General features: G+C 50.9%; 1 protein-coding gene across 50 annotated transcripts in view; it reads right to left on the bottom strand.

The window, feature by feature from the left end:
• LOC104913113 (E3 ubiquitin-protein ligase RNF123-like) overlaps positions 1-12,764 on the bottom strand; it is a 29,367-nt gene extending 16,603 nt beyond the window's left edge. For 2 of the 50 annotated variants that reach the window (XR_014886466.1, XR_014886475.1), the window contains exons 1-11: positions 11,894-12,757; positions 9,674-9,866; positions 8,856-9,059; positions 8,650-8,732; positions 6,341-6,420; positions 4,104-4,878; positions 3,899-3,966; positions 1,922-2,994; positions 1,002-1,094; positions 610-795; positions 116-193 (exon numbers count right to left, since the gene is read on the bottom strand). Coding sequence is in view for 8 of the 50 variants with exons in the window: in XM_085236237.1 (XP_085092363.1) it covers positions 116-193; positions 1,002-1,094; positions 1,922-1,996 (246 nt within the window). In the remaining 42 variants the exon portion in view is untranslated. Of the gene's footprint in view, positions 1-115; positions 234-609; positions 796-1,001; positions 1,095-1,921; positions 2,995-3,706; positions 3,788-3,898; positions 3,967-4,103; positions 4,879-5,487; positions 5,585-6,333; positions 6,421-8,649; positions 8,733-8,855; positions 9,060-9,673; positions 9,867-11,893 lie in introns of all 50 variants that reach the window. The other 48 variants (XR_014886456.1, XR_014886474.1, XR_014886443.1 and 45 more) reach the window with 44 other exon arrangements.
• Between the last annotated feature and the right edge of the window lie 2 nt (positions 12,765-12,766).

Consider the following 12,766-nt stretch of genomic DNA (forward strand, 5'->3'; position numbering starts at 1 on the left):
CAGGGCAGCAGAGGGGCACAGCTTCCACACAGCTCTGCTGAGTCTCCCTGCATTAACAAGTGCCCACAGACTACCGAGGTCCTTTGGTCTCCTCAGCAGATGTGCCCTGACTCACCTCCTTGGTGAAGCGGTTCGGCCACCACGTGGTGGGAATGAGCTCCTGCAAACCAGCCTCCTCCACATGCAATGGGCTCTTAATGTAGAAAAATACAACCAAACGGAGCACATCAAAGCTGCAGCAAAGTTAAAGGAAGTATAAGAAACTATGGCAGAGAAGGGATGGGGTATGTTTCCAGAGCTGTAGTGAGGAACCCCTCTCCAAAACCACTCAAAGCTCTGCAAAATCCAGAGCCTCCCTCTCCTGGCAGAAGCCTCTTGCACTCAGCACAGGAGCTGCCCAAATGCTGGCACGGCAGTTAGCTCTGAAAGGAGTTAAAGCAGGGGTCTGCCCTAATGCCTAAGGACATAAGAGAAGCGGGTCAGGTAGAAATAAAGCCCTGTGTGTTAGAATGATGTGACCTTCATGGCACTGCTTCCCGCTCCTCAAAGCAGGACTTTGCAGAGAATGATGTCAGGCAAACAGAGGAGACTTGAGAAATGAGAAATGACCTCTCAAAGATGGAGTGGCTTCTGCCTCCCGGGACCTGCTAATCCTTGCAGTCTCCTCGGCTGCATTATTGAGGGCAGGGAGGACAGAGAACAGAGGAGGCACAAAGGATAGAGAACATTGCTGAGGAGATATTTCCTGGATTTCTCATGCTTCAAGACTGCAATGGTGAGCTGGAGGTAGTGAATCTAGGGAAACAAGAGAAGCAAAACTGACTCCATCCATAGAAGAGTACGCAACTCTCTAAGAGGTACAGTGGGACAGAACTGCCACCGCTAGATCAAATAAATGCAGATAATCCAAAACGTTAGGGACCTTTGGGCAAGGGGACGTAACTGGGAAGCCAGGAAGCTGGCTACTCACAGATTCCTGGAGATTCAGAAGTGCAACTCACTTGTAATCCTAGGTCTGGGATGATAGGAGAGAACCTGCAGGCCTGCAGCAGTGACATTAGTAGCTGCTTGAGGCACTTGTGCACTTCATATTCCTGAGAAAACAAGAAAGAACAGCAACAGGATGATGTCAGGAACAGCTATAGTTCCCACAGCTGCAGCTTTGGAAGGATGCAGCATTTACTTCTGTATTGAAAACATAGGCACTCTGAACCCACAGCATCTTCTCACCTTACTCAACAGGAGAGTGTGAGCAGCGGTTGCTGCTATCACTTTCCTACAGGGAAATAAGCTTCAGTGCAAGTAAAACCCAGTGGACAAGCCAAAGTCCCAGGTCCTACTCGGCTGGACTGAATCACCCATCCCCACAGCCCCCAAACCTACTCAACTCAGCACTGGCAGAATCAATCCAGAAGGGAAGAACAAACTACTCTTGTTAAACGTGATGGTGGAGGAACTGCCTTGTTGAGTCCAACTGACAGCCAACCAGTGGGACAAAAACTGTCTCTTCTACAATCTTGGCAGCCCCACCAGCGCATTTGGCTTTATTTGGTCTGCAAGATAGTCACAGGAAGAGGACTGTCTATCACAAAACAGAATCTTGTCACCAGGAAGGCAAAGAAGTTGATCGCTACCAACATGTTCCAGTGGATGCTCCTATTCTCAGCACCTCCCAGCATTCTGGCAACTCAACTCCATGAGAAGCCACATGAGATCCAGCAGCTGCTGAATAAGGGGATGGGCCAGCATGCTCAGCAGGGAGGTCATGAGCACATCTTCCAGCAGGTGCACCTTGCACTGCAGGAAGACAGCCTTTCAAGGCAGAGTCACTTCCCAGCAAAAACTGAGGCTCAATTTACATCCCTTTGTCAGCACACAACCAGGTACCTACAGAAGCTTGCAATGAGCAGGCAGAACTCACCATAAGAGGGGAGAAATAATTGAAGATGTGGGCTAATGTAATCAGCACTGTGAGTTCTCCCTGCAGCTGCCACATGGATGCATCCTTCTCCACCAGCTTCCCCTCCTGCAATGACAAACCCCGAAAAACACAACTTGGTGCCCACCCGGTCCACCCCTGCACCTATGACTGAATGTACCAGGAGCCTGGAGCAGCCACTGCTAGAATTGGGCTAGAAAGCTTGAATGTGGCAATTTAGGATGGCAGAGCAGCAGCCACGACCATGCCTCCAGAGAGCTGTAGTTCTGTCCGGGTGTCAGTATCAGTCACATGCGTGCACCCTGACAATCTGTTTTTCCAAATGAAAATTCATTTTCTGAGTGCATGTCATTACTTGTAAATGGGAATCTCTGCAGAGGAGGTCAAGAAGTGAACGGGTCTTCCAAGGAAACTGAGACTATAGCAGAGAGCATTCCCTGTGCTTTGGGTATAAAACAGAACATCTCTCACCCTAGAGGAAAAAAAAAAGTGGTTTCTACAGAACACAGGTACAACCAAAGCAATGCTCACGGCATGCCTGCCAGAGCGTGACCCCATCATTGCACCAGGACATCAGAAGAATGTATGGGCTGCAAACAAATTTCTTTCAAGGCTGCAAAATCAAATGCAGTAATTCTGAACCCAACAAATACCATCCAATAGAAGGAAACTTTGTGGGACTGAGAACAACAAGGCCCAGTACGATCTAACTGAAGCCTTAGGGTGGAACTATTAGGAATCCCATTTTGCAAGTCAAAGATCAGAGATGTGTATGCCCCATGTAAAAGCCCTGCAGTTGTGGGCCAGCTGAAGGACGTTTGCTTCTTCTCTCCTTGATTCTGCTCTGAGCAGAAGTGCTAAGAGAAGAAAGTGAACTGTACTCAGATATAGATATTCTACAGCCTTCATAAATGGTCTCCGGGCCTTCAGACCTCCTCTCCCCACAACCAAAGGATATCGAAGTGGACGGCTTCCAAAGTTAAAAGCAACAGACTGATGGCACTTCAGCACCTCTCAAGATGTTATCAAAAGTGGTTCCCAGAGATATGCCATTTCTGAAAGAAGAAAAGCCCTCAAAACTTTAGCCATGGTCAAAGGGTTTTGTGGTCAAGCAGGCACTTCATGTATCTGCACTCCCCTCCCAGCAACCTGCCAACACAGACATCACAGTCATTCATACTTCTAAACACTTGTAACCTGACAGATGTGCAAACACCACAGTGCTGCTAAGCAAGTACCCTGGGAATCACAGCCAAATTCTCATTTGCATTTAATGGCATGGAAAGGCATTGGAGTCCGCATAATATGAAGAGCCCTGCTCAGCTTCAAGGGCAACCAAAATCCTTACAAGGTATACGACTACCAGGACATTTTAAAGGCAGGTGGCATTTTTGGCCTCATCCACTTGACTCTGATAGAAATAGAAGGATAATGGTCTCAGTCCACTCTTCTCTGAAAGACAATGGCAGCCTCTGACAGTTTTTCACTCCAGCTGATTTGTCTCAGGCCATAGTTTAAGGCCAGGGAGCAATTCTCAGGCTGGCCATTGCTTGTTGTCCAGTGGAGATGGAGGCTGGAGACTTATCACATTTATCACACTTCCCTCCAATTCTAGGACACGCAATGTCTACACTTGCTATGAAAGCAATCAGTAGGGCTCAGCCAATTGTAGTATTAAGCATCACAACATGTGCCTTCTCCTTCAAAATCCCAGCAAACTTTACAGCGATTTAGGAGCTTGAGCACTTTTCTAACAACTGCTCTCACCTGAACCTGGGAGACTCAAAAGCTCACTTAGATGGCTTCTCAACACAAGGCAGAAAAGCAGAGGCTGGAGCTACCAACGAACTTAAAGGGGAGGAGAAAGAAGGAGGGATCAGCAACCCTGCTGAGCAACGAGGAAACATGTAGATTACATGCAGCCATTCACAGAACAGGGAACTGGGCAAAGATGCTTACAGGCAGAAAGCAATAGTGCTTTCCTTAAGGTCTACCAGACAGCTGACGATGTCTCCTGCAGCCCACAACTGCATTAAAAGGAGAAAAAAAAAATTGTTAGACACATTCCCAGCATGTTCCCACATCAGAATGAGGGCTGTAAGCCCAATCAGTCCCTTGTGATTCAGGGATGAAGGAGTGACAGCTCCTTCTGACAGCAGCTCACATTGCATTTTCAGACACTTCTGGAAGCCTCTGGATGGGATTTTCTTTTTTCTTTTTTGAGCACTAGGAACATGCACAGGATCAGAACAATGCTTATCCCAACACTGCATCATCCTCTGATGCGCTACAAAGAACCAGAGCCTTTCACTCATCACCCACAGCACTGTGCTGGGAATCAGCCTGCCAAACAAAGCACCCACACAGGGTGTTCCATACCCTTCAGGTACAAATCAGTGCTGGCACACAGCCTCCCCAAGAGCAGACTGAAGCAGGAAGCTCAGATCAAATGCTTTCCACAGGGCCCGCAAGAATCCAGTGAGCAGAATGTACCTGCTTTCTTTTCCCTTCCTGGAAGGACAGTACTCACTTTGCCATAGTTGGTAGTGATCACTTGCATACCCTGTTGCCATTACACGCATAGGAATCTGGCATATCTCCAATTCTTTCCTGCATCACAGTATCAAAGAGGAGGCTCAGATGGGGACGAGCACAAAGGATCCCTCTCACTGCAAGAGCAGCTTCATGGGGGAGACCGGTAGACAGGGAGCGTAGCTGACAGCAGACGTGATCTGCCCGTGGCCTGTGATCTTTGTCTCCATTCCCTACTAACATTTGGGTTAGAAAAAGAGCGCTGCTACATTACACTTCCAAATCACTTGTGTAACTCTCCATGCATTCTTCCTGGGATCTTAACCAAAGCATCACCCACTTATCTTCTTACCTTTGTACGCGCACGCTGTAGTCCTGATAGAGTCCAAGTTACTGTGGCCAATCACCTGGACCAGTAAACAGAAGATATTACAAAGTTACGCAATAAGGCCTCAAAACCAAAGTGTAGTGAAGAATATCAGCTAACAGACTGATATTCATTCCATAGATGTTTCTTAGGAGGAAAAAACTAGGAAACTAATACAGACAAACAAGAAAGGAAAAAGTACAGCAGCAGAATTTGAACATTCCTAGGAAAAAACTAGGAAACTAATACAGACAAAGAAGAAAGGAAAAAGTACAGCAGCAGAGCCTGGCCTCAGCTTGTCTTCACTGTTAAACAACATAACAAGAAAGGAAGGAAGAGGCAGCCACTGGAGGGAGGGACAGGAAAGTTGGTTACCATCCCCTCCTCTTGCTTAGCCAAGCTCTTCAGTGAGCTGCTGGGCCAGCATAACACCTTCCCACCCTTGCAGCTCCACTCAGAGCTTGCTAAGACTTGGGAGTACTGCTAGACCTTTTCCCAGGAGATATCATTTCTTCCAGGACTCCTCAACTTTTTGAGCAGATTCCATTTAACATACTACAAAGCCAGTGAAATGGACCTGCATGACGAACAGACCGAGTGCTTTTAGTCTCACGAGCCCATTTCCTGCAGCAGCCAGCATCACACTCACTCCAAGTAAGTCATCGTCAACCAGCAGGAGCCCCTCAAAGCCACTCGTGTGGTCCAGTACCACTGTAGAAGGCCAAGACGGCCCTCTGTTAACAGATCTGAAACAAAGAGTTGCAAATAACCTGCTAGGAAGAGATTTAAAGGTAGCTCTGAAGCGTCGCCAGACAGACTACAATGGCAACTGAATTCTGCTGCAGTGGGGGAACACTCAAACAGTGTTACACACGTCAGACCACAAGAACTTCAGGAAAGTTCTTGATTCCATGAGATTTAAAAGGAAGCTTGCACAGCAACACCCTAGGCCTAAGTCATGCAGCAGTCAGATCATAAATGAAGCCTTCATGTCATTTGAAAATTTTACCTCTGCAAAGTTCAAAGGTCAAACTCTGAGCCAAACGTTTGGCCAACATATCACATAACTGAAAGCAAGCTCTGACTGTGGTCTGCAAGAAAAATGCTTTGTAAGAGAAGAGGCAGGATGCATCCTGCCACAGCCTGTCTCATTCTGGGAAACGGATGCTAGAGAGGCAACAGACTGAGGCCCTAACCAAACATCCAGAGCGGAGACCCATCCACAGGCCTCTGCGATTCTCAGTGAGGACAGCACTCCTCACAGCTGGTCATGGCAAAGGCTCTGCACGTCGCCATCACTGAAATATATCCAACTACTGCTCCAAAGCTACTTCTTCAGGCATTTCCACCTGGAAACTTGCCTCCTCCATTGACAAGAGACAATAAATTAGAGCAGAAGATGGCAGAAAACTGCTAACTCACAGAACTGTGTTGCATGACATAACTTGTTCCCCCCAGTTAGGCAGCACAAACACAGATTGCTGAAATCTTGTACCTCCTACCTTGGCTGTCTTCAGAGCCATTCTCCTCTGCTAGCAACCGGTCGAGGTGCTCCTGCAGGTTCTGGAATGTCAGGAGCTTTCTAAGGAATAAACACACACAGGAGCACTTCAGAAAGCTCTGCCTTCAAGTTTTAAAGCATTTCAGTCCAGACACGTGTCAGCATAGAATCGTGCTGACACATGAACCAGGAAGTTCTGTCGATCTGAGTTTCTTGTCATGGATCCAAGGAATTTGCTGACCAGCATGCTGGTGCGATGAATGAAACAAGAACCAAATACAGTGCGAACAAATGAAGCAGTTAACAGAGGATCCTTCAGTCTTCAGCCAGCTACGGAGTATTTTGCTAGCCTGTACTGGCAATAAGTAAAGACTGGGACATTGCTGAGGCTGGCATCATACAAACATAGCGCAGGACAGGATTTAGTTCTTTTCCCAAGTACTTCATAATACAAAACCAGAAAGAAGACCATATCAGCAGCTGTAGCAGCTCAGACAGAGGTCAAGCTCACCCAGCATCACCTCCATGAGAAAAGCCAAAAACATTTTGTCTTCACACCTCCTGTAATAAAATAAAATGCCTCGCCAACACCCTCCAGGCTACCACTGCAGAGACCTTCCACATAGACCCCCTCAGTTCTCTCGTCTCAAGGTTGGCTCACTTATTTCTTGCACAGGAGACCTTCCAGACTCGTAGCTGTTGCTCTTACTCTTCCTCTAAATCTCCACAGCTCCAAGATAGCCTTTTGGAGCTGGTGCGACCACAGCATGCTAATCAAGATGAGGGTTGCCCACAAATTCATTCTGTGGCATAATGATTTTCCCTTTCCAGAATCCCTTTGCTAACAATCCTTTACTTCCTATCTGCTTTTTTTTTTTTTTTTTTTTTTTTAACTTACTGAAGAGTTTATCTCCCTCCAGTCTCACTCCTGTGCAGCAGAAATCAGCCCAGACCCCACTACTTTATGAGTAAAGTTGGGGCTGCTCCCCTTTCACTACATCACTTCGTAATAGCAGCAAACTTTGTCATTTCATACCCTTCCTTTTAAAATTTCCCAAGGATTAACAGAACAGCACTGCTTGTGTTGTGTTTGCGGGACCATGGTGATTTCCCTTTGTTACTGGCTTTTCCTATCCTGGTTGCCATTTCCACTCATCTGTGGAACACCCATTCCACTTCTTTGGGACTAGGGGTTTCTCAAAGAAGTGGTAGAGACATTCTGAAAACCCAGTGCATGTGAAGATGCACACAGGTGGAATCAAAGAAGCAGCTTTGGATTGGCAGGAGAGAGTGGCTACAGCAAAGCAGCTGTATCAGCAGATAGCATGGAGAAGCAGCGCAGGAAAGAGGCAGAAGAGCACGAGACAGACAGAGAGAGGACAGCCAGGGAGGTTTACAACAAGCTCCCCAAAATATCGTACCATAAAAGTTGCTCTCGTGTAGTAAATACTATTTTCAAGGCCAATCTGACTGCTACTGGGCTTTCTACCAAGTCCAGGGAGAAGACTGGAAGGGAGCTACAAACAGAGGGACCAATCCAACAAACTACCAGTTCTGTCAGTTCATTCATCACCAGGCAAAGAAGTTAGCAGTACTGACAACCAAAACTCCTGGGCGGATGGAACATACTAAGGCATGTTGGTAGGAGCGCTTGTGGCCAAGTACCATAGCCCACTTTGCCTCCCCACCCACAAGAACCTCAGCTCATCAAGCGCGCAGAGGACCAAGAGCTATTTGTTGCAGCCACAGGCTCACATTTGAGCTGGCACTACTAAGTATAGCCCGGGGAACATGACCCCAGCCCACCCTGCAGCACCGCCCACCCAGCAGCAGCTGCACGCCTGCCTCTCTGCAACACTTGGACCTGCTGTGCACCCAGCTGACTTGCCTCTGCCAAAAAATTTAAACGCAAAGGACCTTCTCCTCATCCAAAGCTACAAGTTGCTGGACTACACGGTGATGGAAAGAGATGGAAACAGACATTGGATAGCAATTTTGTGTTCCTTTTCCTTTGGTGATTCCAAACAAGAAAAGTACTGACAATTCCACTGCCTGAGAAGCATATGCTCTTCGATGTACAAGTAGCAGCCTTGCATTTAGCTTACCGGGCACTGACGACATACTTTTCATTAGCTAAAACCTGTGCATTTTGCACTTCTTCGCAAGCAGAGAGGGAACAGGAATTAGAAGGGGAATGCATACCTGCCTATTTATTTCAGAAATATTGCCTCGTGACCTTTTATAGGGGAGTTTTACATGCAGGGGACTGACGCAGCATCGCTGCCATCTAGAGAGTAAGAAGTCCCATACCTGTAAGCAGCTGCAGGTTGGTTCCCATCAGCACTGGAGAAGACCCGATCAGATAGTCATCCAGTAGCCTGCTGTTCACAATCCTTTGTGGGGAAAAAAAGAGAAAGAAAAAGAAGCTTAGAGAGTTAGAAGTCAAAACTTCAAGTACAAGCAGTAACGTTTGTAGATCAACACAGGGGAAGACAGAGCTCCAAAAAGTTATTTACCTTCACGCTCTCTTCACTAACAGCCTTAGAGCCCTGCAACGTGGAGCGAGTGCATTTCTTCAACAGGGGAGGCTACCAGTGGTGCCCGCTACCAGTGGTTCCCCAGGGTGAGACGACATCTTCAGGAGCCCTGCTGTACTACTTTCAGATAAAGTAACTTCAAATTTGAAAGTGGGGATCCAATTTAAAAGCAAAACCAAACCCCTGCAGACAAACACAAATAATACTGGTGTTACAATTCCTGATGTCCTGGAACATTTTAGGTTAACTGCACTAGAGAAGATGCAGAGACAGGAAGGCTTGCAGACACAGATCATCACAGCTCTCTTCAATCCTGTACACCTCACACAAGCTTTCATTGTGCAAAGCTATCCCTTGTGTCACAAAGCTCTGGGTACCACAGAGCCCTCAAATCCCAGATCTGTGATCTTACAAGCACGATTCTGATGGACTGGTCAGTCCAAGAGAAAATGGACTGCTTACCAGGTACCGACATTTCCAAGGAAAAGACTGATCTCAGAACCTGAGAAGCCATCTACCCCGAGTCAGATGAGACAAAGACAAGCAACTCCATGCTCTCCAGCCCCACATCGCTGAAGAAAGGGCACTGTGACCTGAGCTGCTGGTGGAGTCTTTCATACAGCAAGGAAAGGCCCTCCCAAAACCTCACCTCAGCACAGAGATTTACTGTTTCAATCCCTCTCTGCCTCTTGTCAGCAAGATAAGCGCAACTGGAATGCAGATGACCTCAGGTGAGGCCAGGGCTGCTCACCCTGATCCACAGCGGTCCCGCTCATAAAAACATGCTCAGCCCATACCTGCAACCTTGGACTTCTCTGGCCCAGTGCTCAGCCTGTAGTTCTTCCTTGAGAGAGCCGTCCCAGCACCCCGTGAGGTCATTCTTCACAGGCACTGGCTCCAGAGCGGAGGTAAGGCAGACAGCTAGAACAGAACTTGCTGGGGAGGATGCTGCCACCTGAGGACTTCTCCCTTTCTCATGGGTTCATGCACCTGGAGTAAACAACAGGGTTAAGCCAAAGAAGTCAAAGTGCCACCACTAACGCCACCACACAAGAGCCCAAAGCCAGTGACGGCTGCCAATCCTGCTCTCAGATCCACTCGTCCAACTGCCCAAAATCTTCCCAGGATTTCCCCAGTCTTTCCCAAGATATGGATTTGAAGCGTGGACTATGTGGTGGGTAAGGAAGTGGCTGGTTGGCAGCATTATGTCCAGGTGGGAGCCAGTGACGAGTGGTGTCCGTCAGGGGGTCCATCTTAGGACCTTCAACATCATTACCAATGACATATACAGTGGGATTAGCATGTCTGTGGATTACACCAACTTGGGGGGGGCAGCTGATAAAATGGAAGGAAAGGATACCGTCCAGAGGGACCTGGACAAACTTGAGAAGTGGGCCCATGTGAACTTAACAAAGTTCAGTAAGTCTAAGGGCAAGGTGCTGTACTTGGGTTGGGGCAATACCAGATATGTGTACAGACTGGGAGAATAGCTCTTTCAGAGCAGCCCTAAGAGAAGGACATGGGGGTTCTGATGGACAAAAAGTTCTGTATGAGCCAGCAGTGTGCGCTCACAGCCTGGAAGGCCAACAGCATCCTGGGCTGCATCAACAGAGGGGGGCAGCAGGCAGGGAGGGGATTGTTCCACCTCTGCTTTGCCCTCATGAGGCCCCACCTGAAGACTGCATCCAGGCCTGGGGGCCCAAGTAAAGGAGGGGTGCGGGGCTGTTTGGAGCAGGGCCAGAGGAGGCCACAAAGATGTTCAGCGGGCTGGAGCACCTCTCCTATGAAGACAAGCTGAGGGAGATGGGGGCGGGCAGCACGGAGAAGGGAAGGCTCCAGGGAGACCTCACTGTGACCTTCCAGTACTTGAGGGGAGCTTACAGGTAGGAGGGAGGGTGACTTTTTACACTGTCTGATAGTAAAAGGACAAGGAGTAACAACTTCAAACTTAAAAGTGGGGAGATTTAGATGAGATATTAGGAAGAAATTCTTTGCTCAGAGGGCAGTGAAGCGCTGGCAGTGCTGCCCAGAGCTGTGGGTGCCATCCCTGGAGGTGCCCCAGGCCATGGAGGGGCCCTGGGCAGCCCGAGCTGGGGGGCAGCCAGACCATGGCAGGGGTGGGGCTGGGGGGCCGTAAGGTCCCTTTCAGTCAAACCATGCTGTGATTCTGTGACGCATCTTATACAGAGCATATAGTAAGTTGGTCTGAGACAAGTTAGGAACTCGGCAAGTGCCATGCGGAGTGACCGGCCAGGGACCTGAGCTTCTGGATGCCGTAAACAAGTAGGAGGGTGCAGCACTGCTGCCTTGCCACACTGCATATCCCACCGGAGCAGATGGTGCTGCCAGCAGGTCAGAGAAAGGGCAGAGCAGCACACACATCAGCCTCTTCACCGCTCGGATCGTTGATTTGGTGCCTAAAAACAAAGCCAGCCCATGCAGCCCCAGCAAATGTGGGCTCTGACTGAGGCCAGGCTCTGGGCACTCTACTCTGGGCAGCCACAAGCAGAACCCTTTTTAGAAGAAGCGCAGAACAAACGGCACGGGGGAGGCCAGGTTTTAAATCGGGCTGGCACACGACGGGCAGGAGGGCCAGCAAACGCAGCTTTGTCTGGCAGCCACACTCCACCCTCCCATCGCGGCAAGGGCGAGGAGAGGAGGCCAGCACCCCCAGCCCGGCGGCATCCCCAGAGCAGCGGCAGCCCTCAGACCTGCGGCACCGCCCGAACGCACGAGGAAAGCCCGGGTCTCGGCCCCCCCACAGCCGGCAGCAGCCCCGGCTCTGCCCGCGCGTGCCAAACGCGGCGACGTCCCAAGGCCAGAAGCGGGCAGCCTCCCACCGAGCCACGGGCCCGGGCCCCGGCACGGAAGGACGCGGATGCGGCCTCTACGCCCTCTCCCCCCCCGGCCGAGGTCGCGCTGCCGGGGGCAGCCCCTGTGCCGGGCCCCGCTCGGCGCACCGCCGCGCGTGGGCTGAAACAGAACCCGGGCGCCACGGCCCAGCGCTCCGTACTCACCGCCGGCCCGGGCGCGCCGCCGCCGCCGCCGCGCTACGGCGAGCCGCGAGGGCCGTGCGAGCGGGCGGCGCGTTGCTGTGAGACGGGCGGAGGCGCCGAGGGGAGCGCGCTCCGGGAGCGCGGGGCGTCCCCGGATGCGCGGCGGCCAGCGAGAGCCGGAGGGGGAGGGAACGCGCCCAGACGGCCCGGCCGGCGGGGGATGGCGCGGGGACACCGTCCGGAGAGCGCTGGGTGCGCGGCGGAGCGCGGCCGACCGGCCTGGAGAGGGCGTGGGAAGGAAGGCTTGCGAAGCTGGAATTAGACGAGGCCGCTAACACGCCGTGTTGCGAGAGCGAAGAGGGCTGCGACCGCGCTCGGGGCTGCAAGACGGCTGTGGCACGGCAACAAAACGTCACGCACTGCGCTGGGTGTGTTAGGAGAACACACTGGTGCAGGAAGAGACCGGCGGGCTGTTTCTCTGGGCAGTTGGACCGAGTGAGTAAAGGGTGGCCATCCTGCTTACGAGCAGTGGCAGCACTGGTATTGCTAGCACAAGAGGCGTGACGCCGGCCTTTGATACAGAGAAGAGTGGTTCACGGCTCGATGGGCTGCGTCACCCCAGCCTGGCAGCATCCCCAGAGCAGCAGCATCCGTCGGACCTGTGGCACTGCCCGAATGCAGGAGAAAAGCCCGGGTCCTGGCCCACCCCACAGCGGGCAGCAGCCCCAGGGCTGCCTGCATGTCCCAAACACAGTGACATGCCCAAGATGACAGAAACACCCCCAGAACGGGGCTGCAGCTGCCAGCCTGGCCTCCACCCCGTTGCGTGTTGGAAACGTTGCACCCCGCCGGAGTCGGAGCCAGAACCCAGCTCAGCCTGAACCGGGCCGCAGG

This window comes from Meleagris gallopavo, chromosome 14 (assembly GCF_905368555.1).
Source record: "Meleagris gallopavo chromosome 14, MGAL_WU_HG_1.1, whole genome shotgun sequence".
In the NCBI taxonomy this organism is placed as follows: domain Eukaryota; kingdom Metazoa; phylum Chordata; class Aves; order Galliformes; family Phasianidae; genus Meleagris; species Meleagris gallopavo.